General features: G+C 38.7%; 2 protein-coding genes across 3 annotated transcripts in view; one reads left to right on the forward strand and one right to left on the reverse strand.

The window, feature by feature from the left end:
- Positions 1-6175: 6175 nt before the first annotated feature.
- Positions 6176-8486, reverse strand: LOC104950755 (sulfate transporter-like). The gene is made up of 3 exons (XM_010777314.1): positions 8271-8486; positions 7773-8060; positions 6176-7686 (listed from the first exon to the last, which is right to left on the reverse strand). The coding sequence occupies exons 1-3, from the start codon at positions 8484-8486 to the stop codon at positions 7105-7107; spliced, it is 1086 nt and encodes a 361-aa protein (XP_010775616.1). The 3' UTR covers positions 6176-7104.
- A 3795-nt stretch (positions 8487-12281) lies between these two features.
- LOC104950745 (5-hydroxytryptamine receptor 4) overlaps positions 12282-15301 on the forward strand; it is a 40846-nt gene continuing 37826 nt past the window's right edge. For both annotated transcript variants that reach the window (XM_010777305.1, XM_010777306.1), the window contains exon 1: positions 12282-12351. The gene's annotated coding sequence lies outside the window, so the exon portion shown is untranslated. The remainder of the gene's footprint in view (positions 12352-15301) is intronic.

The following is a 15301-nucleotide window of genomic DNA, read 5'->3' on the forward strand; positions in this document are numbered from 1 at the left end:
TAGGTCCCCACAAGTATAGTAATGCTAGGCCACACACACACACACACACACACACACACACACACACACACACACACACACACATACACTCTCCATCCCTCTGCGTCTGCGCTGACTGTTTATGTTCAGGTTTTATTCCAACTGTAAGCCAATGTAATCACATTAGCATCTCTCTTTTCCACTCATTCATCCACCTCTTCTTACATATACTCAGTTTGAAAGATTATTATTGTTTAAAGTCTATGAGGTCAAGAACATTTGTTGTTCCCTTCCCCACCAAAATGATCATGTACTGTGTTTGTTTTTGAAAACACAGGCTGGTGGCGCAGAGAGCACAGTCAGGGCTTTCGGGGGTTTCTCGCTGGAGACAGCTGCTTCTTACAGTTGAAAATCACTCTACGAGAACTAAGTGGAACAACCGTAAAAGTTAAGGGTCTTAAAGTCACACTAATGAGCTAAAAGATCAAATAAAGTTAATTAAAGTTAAGGCGACTACAGTTTGTAGAAATTCTCTGTGGGTTCATCGCTGTTAGCAATCGCTGTCATGTAAATATTGCTTTACAAAATTATTGATTAAAGCTATTTTGAGTTGAATATAATAAAAAACAAAAGTGCATAATGTTCATTACACCATGACCTGTTCAGAATCAGAATACCTTTGTTAGTCCCACAGAGGGGACATGTGCATCGTTACAGCAGGAAAGAGCCACAGACAGCTTAATGTTACATATGTTAAAAAAAGTTCTAAGTTATGATATAATAAAAAATATAATAAAAAAATAAAAGTAAAAAAAAATTATTTTCAAAATATAAATCCTGTAACAGTTCTTAGGATTTAGCAGCAAGGTATATATTACACAGTTATTAATGGCATATATATATATAATAATGTTGGGTAAATATTCAGATTGTTGCTCCATGCTTTGACAGTCAGCTAGCTTCCTAACACATTACACCAAAGTTATTACATATAAAATATACAAATGTTACACAGTTCAGAGCCAGTCAACACTGTAATAGAATGCTATCTATGGATAGAGGATTTCTTAAAGAATGAGAGTTACACACCTCCAAAAGCAAGCAAAGAGTTCAACTTAAACTATTCAGTCTGCATCTGCATGCCAATACATTCCTCTGCATATTAGTTTCAAATAAAGATAATTATTATTGGATTGAGTTGATATTAGGGGTAGTTTATTCCAGTTTGTTATGGCTTTGTAACAAAGATGTATTCAACAAGTAAGCTAGGTCAGAGTTAAAGAAAATAACAGAATTCATACCACTGGACTTGTGTTTGCCTCTAAAATATATGTTTTTTCCTCACATTAGTTTATAGCTCGCTGTCGTGAACAGTGATGGGGTCGTTACTCAAAAAAAGGTAATGTATTACCCTAACCCTAACCCTAACTTGTTACATTACCTTTTACATTACTATTGCGTTACTCAGCAACAGCCTATAGCAAGGGCGGACTGGCCATCTGGACGTTCCCGATGGGCCGGTACTGAAGTGGGCCGGTTGGACGATGTGGGCCGGTCGGATAAAATTCACTAGCACCCCCCCCCCCACCTCCCGTTGACAATTTACTAGCGGTATTTACTTGCGGTACCGAGATGGGCCGGTCGAGAGCCCCGGGCTGATTTTTAATCCCAGTCCGCCCCTGCCCTAAAGCCCAAACTTAAAACTTAGGCCGACATGTGCACACATATAACAAGTACTATTGCAATAAGGAAGGCATAACACAAGTTAATGACGGTGAACATTCTAGTTTTTGCTGCTTGTTCGGAGTCGGCAGTCGTAAACTAAAGAGTGGTATGTGGGTTATGATTGGCTGTTGGAGCTGGTATATGCATCAGTGATACAGATTACACTTTAGGCAATGCTCACTGAAAAAAGAGGTGCAGTGTATATTTGCATACACTCTGCACTGTATACTGTGTGAGAAGACTTTCTGTCAGCGTGGAAATATTGCAAACACTCTAATACACACTCAGTTAGTGCAGTGCTCTCCAGAGGTAATGCTGAGAGGTGAAAGGCTCTGTGGGCATCTGGCCTTTTAGACAATAGGGTAATTATATAAAGCAAGATGAAGCCTGAACCATATCAGCTGCACACACACTCCTCACACACACATTATCAGACGACAACACTCACCCACTGCAGGACTAGAAGTGGTTTGAATGATCGGTAAGTTAAGAGGATTGCCATCAAGCCACCAATAAACAAACTAAAAAGATACGTCTGTCGGATTGAATAGGATTTTCTTCGGATTGAATGTGATCTTAACATATAGTAAAGTACAGAGACACTGGCCGTTTCTCAATCTCAAGGATTCTGGCTTCTAAGCCAATATTTCAAGGATGCTACGTCATCGAGTGCCGCCGAAGGACTGTTCCAATCTCCAGCATACTTGGAATTCCACCGAGGCTGCTTCCTTGGTTTGGGGGAAATTTCGAGGCTGCACATGGGTAGACTTTGCGTCCTTAAAATCCCCACAATGCTTTGCGCACGGACCAATTTCAAAAACCCTTGCGGAGAATGGCTGAACCGACGCAGCACAGCACACATTTAAATGTAAGTATGTAGTGGCGTAGAACATGTGTTGGTAAATATGTTACTTTGTTGCATTTGTTTTCACCAAAAATGTGTTCCGTGAAAGTAAAGCAAGTTCATAATTAGATGGACATCGCAAGGTATTTATTTTATGTACAGTTTATGTTGAAACCGTTAGAGAGAGTGGCACACTTGTTAGCCTGTTCCATTCTTCTTTGTTTTCCGAAGCCGTGGCTTGGAAGTATACTTGCTTCGTTTCTGAAGGAAGTGACTTGGAAGTATGCGACTACCAAGCCAGTATCCTCGCGATTGAGAAATGGCCAGTGAGTTGCTCTTGGGCAGAAGAGCACACAGGATGTCACCCATTTTTGTGACGTTTTGTTTATCCATTAATGCTAGATTGTGTCGGTGTATATCATTAATGATACACCTTTTTGTTTAATCCTAATTTATTTTGTTACCCATCTTAAAACTGTACATATATTGGGTAAATAAAATCCTTATTTTTTTCCACTTCAACCTGCATTCCTGATTTTTGCGTACCCTGGTCCTTCACAAAGGCTTTCTGTTCAGCCAAAGTCAAATCATAGATATTTCTTAGATTAGGAAATTCATTTTCACAGCACTGTACATGTACACAATATATAAACAACAACAATAACTCAGACAACAACAGATAGTGACACATGGCGCTTCAGTAAGCACATTTTCTGTACCTACGCCCCGGATGGCAGTGGGGCGAGATACTGATCGAGTGGGTGTGTGATAATTTCTGTTGTGGTGCGTGAGATGGCTCTGTTGTTAAGCACTGTGAGGTTGGGCGTTGGGAGTCCAATTATACTGGCAGTGGTGTTGGCGATGTGTGTGAGTTTGACGTGGTTGGTTGGTGACAGTGAGCATAGTGAACTCACTTTAGTAAACATTTTAAAATGACATGCTTGTTAAACACATGGAACTCCTGATGACTCAGAAGGTTATAGGTTAAATCACTATAACAAGTGTCGTTCTGAAGCCTGAAACACATCCTTCTTTCTCTTACCAAAGTCAGGTTTCTGAAAAACAAATAAATCTTACAAAAGTTTTGTAATTTGATTCCTGTCTGAGGGCAAAGCTGTAATCCAGAATGACTGCTGTGTTTCCCCTGTGGCTTTGGTAGCATGATAGTTATGTTTGAAAATGATATACTATCACTAAATCACCTCACAATGCTATAATGAATATTTTTGCAAAGTTTCTGACAAAGTAATGATTAAAAATCATCATAATATAGCTAGCTTGTACTTGATTTTACTGGAATGAACCATAGATTATATGGCAGCAATGACACGTGCATGACCTTACTTTTACCTTTATTTTAACTTATTTAATCATTGACACCCTGTTAAAGACAGACAGCTGACTGTTAGTATTCTCAAGGTTAACAAATAAAAGATATACCTGAATGTGTAACTATGCTATAGATAATTACATATACTGTATATATGTACGTTTTTCTGCTGTCGAGACAGAGAGCCGCATGCAATGCTGTTAGGGCTATCATTCAGAATGACTGACTGTAGCAATATATTATGTAAGTACTGTAGTTGAAAGTATAATAATTATGTTAGCAAATAATAGCCATCTGCATATTACCTCACGGACTAATGGATAGCTGTGTGGAGCCTGACACAGCAGCACAGTCAGTGTTTACTGCTAAAGCTGCTCAGGTTAACTGAATCATCACATATCAAGTAACGGTGAACTTTTATTTGGAAGACTTTACATTTATTTAAAATCTTGAAAATAATGGCAATATCTTTTATATTTTTACAAATAGATATACGTATAACCTTATAGTCTAGCAGCAAGTCCTCAAAAAAGGCTTTAGTTTTCGAGATACCCCTACCCGAGGTAGAGCAAATGACAACAATGATTTTTCTTATCTTTAGGGTCTCCCATTATTTAATTAATCACCAAATAGTCAGACAATTATTGAACTAAAAAAGAATAGTGGCTTTTTGGTCACCTTTCCCACATTCGGCCTGGTCTAATTTGGCTCTTTTTCAGGGATTGGGGTAGTTCTAAAGAACAACCAAAAAAACATTTTTTCCCCCAAAATAAAATTTGACAATAATCAATTTCATTAATGGGAGACCCTAAAGATAAGAAAAATCATTGTTGTGTTTTGTTCTACCTCGGGTAGAGGTATCTCAAAATCTGAGGGCCCTTCCTCCTAGACTATTAGATAGTTTGTGTCTTTTACATTGTTTTCAGTTTCTGTCATTTATTATTGTCAACTTTTTTTTTTACTCTTAGTGTCACTGTAAACATAGCCATATAAACTGATTACTGTACATCGAGTTCTGTGGATTATCCATACTAACAACAGTATTATTAAATGATAGATTGTGAATGAATCTTTCAAAATTAACTTAAAAATAATACTTTAACGTTTTTGGTCTTAAAACCAAAACACAAGTTGAAAGAGGCTAACACAATCCTTAGAGCTGAAGCAACAAAACATTTACTCATACCAATAACACACTCACAGACACAATATCTTTCCTAAAAACTAGTCGGTTTAATTCAAGTATTGAACATTAAGGCAGTACTCATATATGGTTGTTGAATGTCAACACTGTCAATAATGAAGGTCAAGCAGACTTCCCCTAAAACATGATTCAATCACTATCACAGTGAAATTAATACACTAAAAAAAGGTTTGATGGCAAACAAGTGTATGAAAAATACATTTTATTAAAATGGCAGTTCATCAACATTTAACACAGACATGTTAATCTTAAAACAAAACTACATACTTTTTTGATGTATTCCAAAAGTTAGTCTACTTTCAAAACCGTGTTATTATTTTACCTTACGTTTTGTACTAGGCAGCAACAGGATGAAAGACATGAGGGAAAACAGTGATTTAATAGAGACACAGTGTTTGCTTATTTTGCAAGTAATAAAACATTTGATTAAATAAACTAGTGGTAGCAAGCAGCAATCCCCTCTTTCTAGTGATCATACTGTATGGCATTGTTAGCTGCCATCAGAAATAAAAAATACAAATAAATGACTTGCATACAGCACCTGAAAAGAAATCATAAATGTGTTGGAGTCTTTTATTTTTACGAGAACAGATGTAGAAAACATTTCTATCATTGGTTGGTAATCAGGGCAAGAGTACATGTATGTTTTAATGATCCCAGGTATGATAACAAAGTACTCAGTCCTCCTGATTCACTTTAAGCTTCTATTCCTGCCACGAAAAAAGTGTTTCAGCTTCAAGTCAGGAAGAGTTTAACTGGCCTTTAAGATATTATATTGAGGTCCAATGTGATAGTTGGCACTTCAGGAAATACAGCTGATAGTGGATGGAGCTTCACGTCTTAACTCTTGACTCTGGATTGGAGCCTTTTGGACTCCAGCCAAAGTCTTGAAGTGATATAAAAAGTAAAAACTGCTTTCATTGCAAAGAACGCTGTTCTTGACAGTGTTATATGACTGTGATGTCCCTGTGGGTTAATCTAGATAGGGGCCGTTTCTCAATCGCGAGTACACATGCTGCAGAGCAACTATTTCAAGTATACTACGTCATCGAGTGGCGCCGAAGGACTGTTTAAATGCATGTTAAATGCCCAGCATTCTGCACCACTATGACATAGTTTACTTGAAATAGTTGCTCTGCAGCATGTGTACTCGCGATTGAGAAACGGCAAGGGTGTGGCTGTGCTGTCTTGATTGCCTTGATTGCAGTAACTCTGGTGCCCTGCAGCTATTTAAAAGCCTCTGCTCCTCTCTGTCTTCCCTCTGCTTTCTCCTACAGGCACCCGGTTCGGTTGAGTATGTTATTGGTTATTTCAGTTGTTTTACTTTGTGCACCTCAACACCCTCACACATACATGTTCATGCAATCCTCACCCTGCATTGGACGATAAAGACAAACACACATTTTGCTGACAATCCAGTGATGGTAGCACTTCCACTGCGTCTGTTAAGGCAGGCTGCTATCCCCAAGTGGTTATCAGACTCCTGCTACCTAAGGTCTGTCATAAAAGCTGGGGGTGTGAAAAATCCTCATTAGTCTATTTAAAGTTTTTTTTTTTTAAATAAGGCCAGTTAAAGTGTTACCTTAATCAGTTACATTACTGATACCACTGACGTTCAAACCTCATGCTTTACTTGTTTTGCACTTGATTAATTTGGCTAATTTGAATCACTTTCTTTAATAAACATATTTTTCTAACCTTTGATAGGGTGTGTCTCCTCTTTGTTGTGGCCTTTTGAGCCAGGCCATAACAATGACATACCCAGTTATTAATTAGGAACTTAATAGGAACTAACCTGTTAGTTATTCTAGTTATTATTTGACTATGTTGAACCCTGTACCATTTGCATCTCCTGTACTGAAAATGTGCTGGATGCCACAAAGCCTGGTTTGCAGTTGTCTTGCAATCCCTACTTGGATTTTCTTGGACTAAACTTGTAAAAGGCTGCCTCAAAGCAACCTAATGCAGAATTGTTTTAGAGGACAAGATAGCATACCAAAATTGCCTCTCCTTTGACCTTCTCTACACCCCAGAGTCTTCAGACCTGCTCTCTGCTGCTGCGTATGAATCTTTTGCATGAACAACTGCAGCGTGAACTGTGTGAAACAACCGACTGCTCATGTCTTTGTCATTTTTCCCAAAGAATTGTCCCTTCTGTAGGAGATCAATGACTGAGGTGTTACAATTTGCGAGGAGCACATTCACCCTTATCTCTCCATATTCCTTGACCAGCCCTTCAAAAGTGGCCATGCCTGTGGAGTCTATGAATGGGATGGCGGAGCAGTCTAAAACTATCGTGTGGAAATCCAGTTCTCTTTCGACAAGTCCAATGACAACCTCGCCATTGCTTTTATCTCCATTCGCCTTTATCTGCTTCGAAGACATCTCTTTAGCCTTCTTCTCTTCCTTTCTCCTCTTAGTCAGCTCCAGGAAAGGTTCAACTCCGACAGCTTTGTAGAGAGATCTGAGGAATGAGTCCTTGTTGGCGTAATACAGAGGAGCCTGGAAGCGAAAGATCTGAACCCGGGGTGGTGGCATGAGGTTCTTGTACTCTTCCACATCTTCGTAAAGATCGACGTCACTGGCCTTGCCAAGGAGAGAGACCTGATACCGGACATCAGAATAAATGAGATTATGAAATTACAAGGCCAGTGTTTGTAATTATTATCATCATCAGGTCCATTACTCACCTTGGGGTTCTGGGTCTTATAGATTACGCAGATCATAGAAAACACTACCCCGACCACAAGACCAATCTCCACACTGATCAGAGTCGTGGCGAACATGGCGACCAGCCAAACAATGCCGTCATCTCGGCTAGCACGCAACTTTGCCGGGACATCCGTAAACTTCCTCAGTGCCCCCCGAAGGCTAACAATGATGATACAGGCAAGAACGCACTTCTGGAGAGCGTAGAAGTAAGGCGCGAAGAAGAGGAGGACAAGAAGGACGACCAGGGCGCTAATCAGACTGGATATCTGAGTGAGGAGCAGAAACATAGAGATTTTTTAGCGAAAGAAAGTTAACATTAACAGATACAATACTACTATATTTGGCTTCTGCCGGGATTCTACAACTCAGGATAAACTTCAGTGATTTTTTATGAAACCATTTCCTCAGGCAAGTAAAGCCAGAACTTGCCATCAACTCCAAAATGGACAAACCATTTTCCAAAGTATATTATTCACCTGCGTTTGGCAGCCTGTTGAGTCCTTCACCATAGTTTTTGCCAATGCAGCACTGGTGGTGAAGCAGTGGAAGAAGGAAGGGATGATGTTGCAAAAGCTGATGGCCAGCATCTCCTGGTTGGGACGGACTGTATATCCGTTCTTCTTAGCAAACATCTCGGACAGTGACACCGTGAAGGCAAAACTACAAGATAAAATGAAAGTTTGTTTATACATTGACATTGAGTTGCCCTGATAAGCACGTTAACCTGTTAAGCCCGGGAGCCCCAACATCTTGCAAGAAACAGCGTCTGAGGGCTTCTTAACATTTAACAACTACGAATGTCTCATACCCACTTAATGGGAAGAAACTCAGCTACCTGACGATATGAACCATTTTTACCGAAACAAAACACAAGTCTAACGCTGAGCCTCTGAATTAGCATTAAGCGAAAGAGTGCTAACGCACTTAGTACATAACTCACGGTAGAAATATTTTATACTTCATCGGATCTGCACAAACTAGATATCCAGTGGCGACTCGTCATTATTATTTGCATTACTTTCTGTGCCCCACCTAGTGTCAGCAGAAAGTAATGCAAACAATAATTCCCAAAATATGCAAAAAATATTTTAAGATCATGTTTAGTAATCTAATTCTTCTGTACATTGCTGTTTTAGTCTGCGTTCTTCTAATTAGTGTCTACAGTGTGCCTATTGAGCCGTGTAGAGTGATGCTGTTAAAATGAACGGGTGCTGTAAAAACTACACTGCGCATGCTTTTTCTATTAAATGTGTGCGGCAAAAGAATAATCACCATAGGGGCACTGTGCTGCCATACCCACCAAACGTCATCTCATAATTCAGAGAGCTGATTGGCTGTAAGTATGTGTGCCGCAAAAAGTTTAAATGGGAAGAGGAGACAAGAGAGAGCAGCTTATAGCGATTAAAATCTGTAAAACAGATAGAAAATGAATGAAGTTGACCATCTACTTCAGCTTTGGTAAGTTCATTTTATGTCACATCTTTTGTTGATCTTCTGTGTTTTGCCTATAGGCTATTGCTCTGCTGGATCGATTGATATTGTGACCTCATGAGTGTCTTGTGTTTTCATTATACCCCCCCCCATCTTTCTATCGGAACCATGGATAGCCTACAGCTATTTGTTTACGTGTTTTAAAAAGGCACCAGAAGCTTATACACATCTAAGTTGTTCGTGCCCCACCACTTTTGTACATACAGTATAGATAGATTACGTATGAAAGCTGAGATTCCACAGATTCCAATGGTATAAGTATCATCACTGTGCGACCAAAACTCTCGGCAGCGAAAGCAAGCAAAGACAACACACAACTTAGCTTTACGGGGCTAAAACGGCAAATACTTCTTACCGTTGCTGTTTTCTGATCAAAAGTTGTGTTTAATGGCATTACATCACTAAAAAACTTCTGAAGGTTAATCCAATGTCTCTGTGTCACTTTGAAATGATTATTGATAGTCCATCCTCATATTTATGTCAATACACTGAGTTTTCATATAGAGTTTTTCATATAGCTTCCGGTTTTGGTCATGCTGGCTGTGCATCACTCTCATTCACCAATAGTAATGTTTAGATGGTTTTCGGAACTTCCTCTCGATTCTATTGGCTCTAACGGTCCAAAAGTGGTGTCAATCATCAAAATCGACCGATGGGTTCCAGAGATATGGCAAATACACCCAAATGACCACAGAGGTGTTTTTTTTTCTAAACCTCTCTAAAAAAGGTGAAATTTCACTTGTTTTGCATCAATCTTGATACAGGGCACTTATTATATGTTATAGTTTGGATTCCTAAAGCTTTTTGTCTACTATCCCATCATTCAAGGGTGGTTTTCAAACTATAACATATAATAAGTGCCCTGTATCAAGATTGATGCAAAACAAGNCACACACACACACACACACACACACACACACACACACACACACACACACACACACACACACACACACACACACACACACACACACACACACCGACTCACAGCCTCGCCACGTCACGCCGTCTCAGGGAGGAGAAATCGGTGAAGCAGCAGCTGAGAAAAGTTTGAGTGTGTGTGTGTGTGTGAGGAAGTCCGCGGATTGGTCAATTTGGACCAATCCACGGACTTAACGTAACGGCTCTGCGGACGTAACGTAACAGGTCCACGGATTGGTCCATTTGGACCATGGGTCACTGTACCCTGGAAGAAAAAGTGAAATCTCCAATGAGGCGTTCTCCAATGAGGCGTTCTGGGGCAGGTCGAGCGAGCGCGTGCAGTTTGCGCACGCAGGAGTTTTATGAGAGAAAATATATTTCTCTGTGCTCAAAAATGTTCATGTGCGCGCTCTTTTTCTCTATTTTCTATGCTCAACATGTCTCATTGCGTGCTCAGGATAGAGGCACAAATATAACGCCATACTACAGGGTGTACTTTGAGGGTTTGTGACTTTACACAGACCGTTTACATGCATAAAAACCTTCATAACACACAAGGGGACGGGTAATAACCGGAAAAGCATGACATGGGACCTTTAAAGCAGTGGTTTCAAGAAGGGGAAATTACCATAGTCTCTTTGGGGGAAACTTCTGTAGCAATTGGAAACAGGACTCAGAGAGACACGAGAAGAGCTTGAGCTTTGATGGCAAACACGGACGGTTTATTTGGAGCTTCGGCCGGAGAATTCACAAGACATGTCACGGGCCACGGTTTGACCACACGGTAGAGATGCCACAATCAATTCTGAAGAACCCTCCTGTAGTTCCAGGTTTTTAGTTCAGAGTGTAATAATCAACATTCTTCAATAGATAGACTAAACAGCCTAATACTTTGTTGTTGTTCAATAAGTGAGTAAAGAGAATTCAACTTCTAGTCAATTAGAAAAAATGCTGTGAATATAAAAAAGTGCCATTATAAGATTGAGATTAATGTTCAAGCGGGCGCCATCATCTGAATGATCATATAGTAACAAATCATATATTTAGCCTCAATGTATGCCAACAAACAATTCACATTAGTCACTACATTTCTCTGTGTGTGGAATTGTGCATGGTGCACACCTTTTGTTAATCAGCATTTGCAATAAAACCAATTGAATGGGCTTTCTGTCCAGTGCATAAAGGAATAAATAAATAAAGCATAATGAAATACATGATATATGCAATATAGCAGTACAGCATTACAGTTAAAGACAAACGTAACATTAAATGTTTCCATGTCCTGAGATTAATCAAGCCATAACTCTTTTTACCTCTGACTACAGGGAACCATTCTCTCCCTTTAGTCAGTCTTTCCTATACTAGTGATCAGACAGATGCTTGAGCTCACAGAGAACATCGCACGCATGTTGGGAGTAAGGGTAATGGTTGCTCTGGAAGAAAAAACATGTGAGGGAAAAAGAGACATGTAGTGTCACAGACATGGTAAATATGGCCTTGTAAATTTGTTATTGTTAAATGCAAATTGAGCAACATTAAGCACAACAATTTATAAAAATAAATGTTTCAACGCAGGACTGTGATGTGTAATTCTTGTAATTTTCTTGAAAAATTAAAGTGTATTATTTGATAGACCTTTTATATTTGTTTATTATACAGCTTTTTTGTACTATTTAAAATTGTTTGCACTTCTACTTAGTTTTTAATTTGTTCATGTTTTATTTTAGATTGTATTTTATGTATTATTATTATTATTATTACTATTAATAATAATTTGTATTAATCATTAATTATTATTAACTTTGTATTCTGTGTACCAATGCTTTGTTGTCCACAAATGTTTTAAATATGTATTTCTCTAAATATACTCTACAGCCAACATATATTTCGTGTCACTTCATAACAATGCCACACGGTGGCGTCATCGACCCCCCTTCTCTCTCTCTCTCTCTCTCTCTCTCTCTCTCTCTCTCTCTCTCTCTCTCTCTCTCTCTCTCTCTCTCTCTGGCACGAGGCGGACTGTCGCCCAGTGTCACTCATCTGCCGCTCGTGAATTTTTTCTTTTCCTCTCTCCTGTCGGAATAAGAGCCACCAGCACGCGCTAAGGGTTCTGTCGGAGTGACGGAGGCGAGGAGCCAGACACAGGTGAGCAGGTTAATTTACTTATTTAAAAAAAAAAGTTTTTCCAAACAGAAGAAAGAAAGGAATTAGATTTCTATTTGTACATTGTTACACCGAACAAACCACTACTGTCCAATTGTATTAAGTGATGTTTAGAGACCATTCGAACAAACTCTATATATTTGGTCGCTGTGTAGTCGTCAAACAAGTATGTAGCCTACTATTTATTGAGTTTACTTTCATTAACACATTAACATCATAATTATGATACATAATTGCAAGGCATTTATCTCAAAATGTACATCATTTAAATGCAAAAAAACACGTCTTACTTTACTAACAAGTAAACCAACAATCTGTAAGAAAAAAAAACATATGTTGTTGTATGAGTTTCTTTATATTACAAAATAAGAAATGTAAAGGTGCCAGGAGTTGTAAACAAACGGTGATATAGACAATATTCTAGAAATGTTATCCAAATTGATACAAATTTCTCTAAAAGCTAGCCTATACGTAATAATGCAAACTATAATCAGTTAAGTAAAAGCTGAAGATCGAACTTTATTCATCCGTTTTTGAAATTCACAACCTGCCCTACAGCTTATATAGTAAAACAAAACAAAAAACATTGCATCAATAAGTATAATTTAACAAAACAAAAAAATTGAATTTTAAATGGGCTGTTTTGCATTATACTTTTAGAATAGTACACTTCTTAATGCAGGGCTTTCACTTTTATGAATATTTCTACACTGTGGTATTACGACTTTTAAATAAGAACTTTGTCAACCTCTGAACTTTAGTTGAACTTCAAGTCTTATCACTTGTTTTATGAGAGGTGTGTTCATCTGAGAATATAGATGGGTAAACATACAGTAGTTGGGATACAAATGGGGAAAAAAGGCAGTGATGATGATAATGATGATGATAATAGACGGTCAAGTACATTTAAATGATATGGCCCAATATCAAAAAATCCAAAATTGGTTTTAAGGGGCTGTTCAGCATACACATCCTCTGTCCTTACCTTGTTTGGGATTAAGAAAGGAGGAAGGAGGAATCCTTCTTTCAGGATGGTTAAGAGGCAATAGTGTACAGAAAACCAACATAATAAAAATACAGTTTAAACAATTGAAAATATCCAGGTCCTCAAGCTGTTTCCAAGTGTCCCCTCCACCATGAAATCTAGAAATAAGAAAGGCTGCACAATCACACAAGAGGGAAAACTGAATCACAGATCATCATACTGTACACACAGAAAAAGTCAAATTTTTCTCAGAATTCTGAAGAAGTCACATTTTTTTATTAACTTTTTGTCTGAAATTCCTGGAATTCTGGAAACAAAGTAAAAGTGTTGACGTTCTCTCAGAATGTATTCTTTTTCAACTTGTTTTCCAAATTTTGACTTGAAACGCAGGCTTTCAGAACAATATTCTCAATGTCAGGACAAACTAAGACTGTCACTACTAGGCTTGAATGATATTTTGTAATGTGATCAAATGTTCTAAATTAAAGACACATTAGGGTCTCTTGCATCAGCCATGGTTAAAAAAGAAGATGAGGGGCATCTGCTCATTCATCACTGGGTCTGTTGTGCTGCTGAGATATCTACAGATGAATCAGTTAGGTTTGTTTAACGTCAACGTCTCAAAAAATGTTTGCGGGCTGTCTGGACACATGAAAAGGTCTGGTGTTGTTCAATTATCCCAGGCAAACAGTTTGCTGACATTTCAGCGCTGACGCACTGAAAATTCTCCATCCTCGTTACTTTATTACGGTATCGTTTATTAGGAACATGAACCAGACACACTCACTCATTACTGTATCCTAATAGTTGCACAAACACATGCCAACTACCTTTGCAGATACACTTCAGCGGGCACAGGCGGCTTCTGCTTCTGTATATTTGCATACTTTTCAGTTGATTACGCTTTTTATTCACTGCAAACATGGTGTTAACACTGTAGGACATTATGATAACTGCTCTGATACCATGTAGATTGTACTGTGTACACTGTGCATGTGTGTATTTGTGTGCCAGAGGAAGTGAAAGAGCATAATTAGAAGTGATAGCCAAATATAAAAGTAGTAAATGTATCGAAATCAGGTAGGAGGAAATGTGCAGGAACCTGACCAATTTGCTGAAAACAGACATTGCATTTGTCAGTCTTAGTCAGGTAAAGGTACACCTTGTTTTGAGTGCAGCTGCATTAAGTAATTCATTTGATAACCAAACGTCAAAGAATTTGGTTCTGCAGGATTTACTGTTTCAAAAACAAAGCTAATATAGTGGTCTCATCGGATAACAATTCCTCAAGTTATTGTTGAATATCCCCTCTCGGGTAATAAATCACTATCATTGCTTTCCCTTGACATGTCTCCTATTCTCTGAAAATCTTGTCCAAACCAGCATTAGCTTGCCAACATCTTTTGGCCTGTCCACATGTCCAAAACATATTTTACTGAGTCTACTGTAATCCTTCAAACACACAGCATTGGTCCTATTAAGCACTGAGAATAAGAACAAATAAATCCATCATTATGTAACCTCTGGCAACATCTGGAAATGTGACAATAAATGGTAAAGAAGGCCCTATTATGCTTATTTTTCTCATACTGCCTGTGCTGCAGCACCTCTGTTCACCCTCTGTCTGAAACCAGAGCCCAGTCTGCTCTGATTGGTTAGCTGGCCGGCTCTGTTGTGATTGGTCAACCGCTTAGAGTAGTAAAGGAGTCACATTGATGCGTTTCAGGCAGGGGGGAAGTATGGGAGAGAAACTCCCTCTGGAGGGAACTTTGGTTTTATTCTATGCACCAGGATACTGGATATAACTTGTAATCAGATGTTGATTAAAATGGAGAATAATAAACACTTATACCAATTTAAAGCCGAGACACTGTATCCAACACTGGTTGGCAGACATAAGCACACTGATAGTTTTGGCCACATCCCAGGTATGAGCATCTGTAAGTG

This window comes from Notothenia coriiceps, unplaced genomic scaffold (assembly GCF_000735185.1).
Source record: "Notothenia coriiceps isolate Sejong01 unplaced genomic scaffold, NC01 NC01_scaffold00017984, whole genome shotgun sequence".
NCBI lineage: Eukaryota > Metazoa > Chordata > Actinopteri > Perciformes > Nototheniidae > Notothenia > Notothenia coriiceps.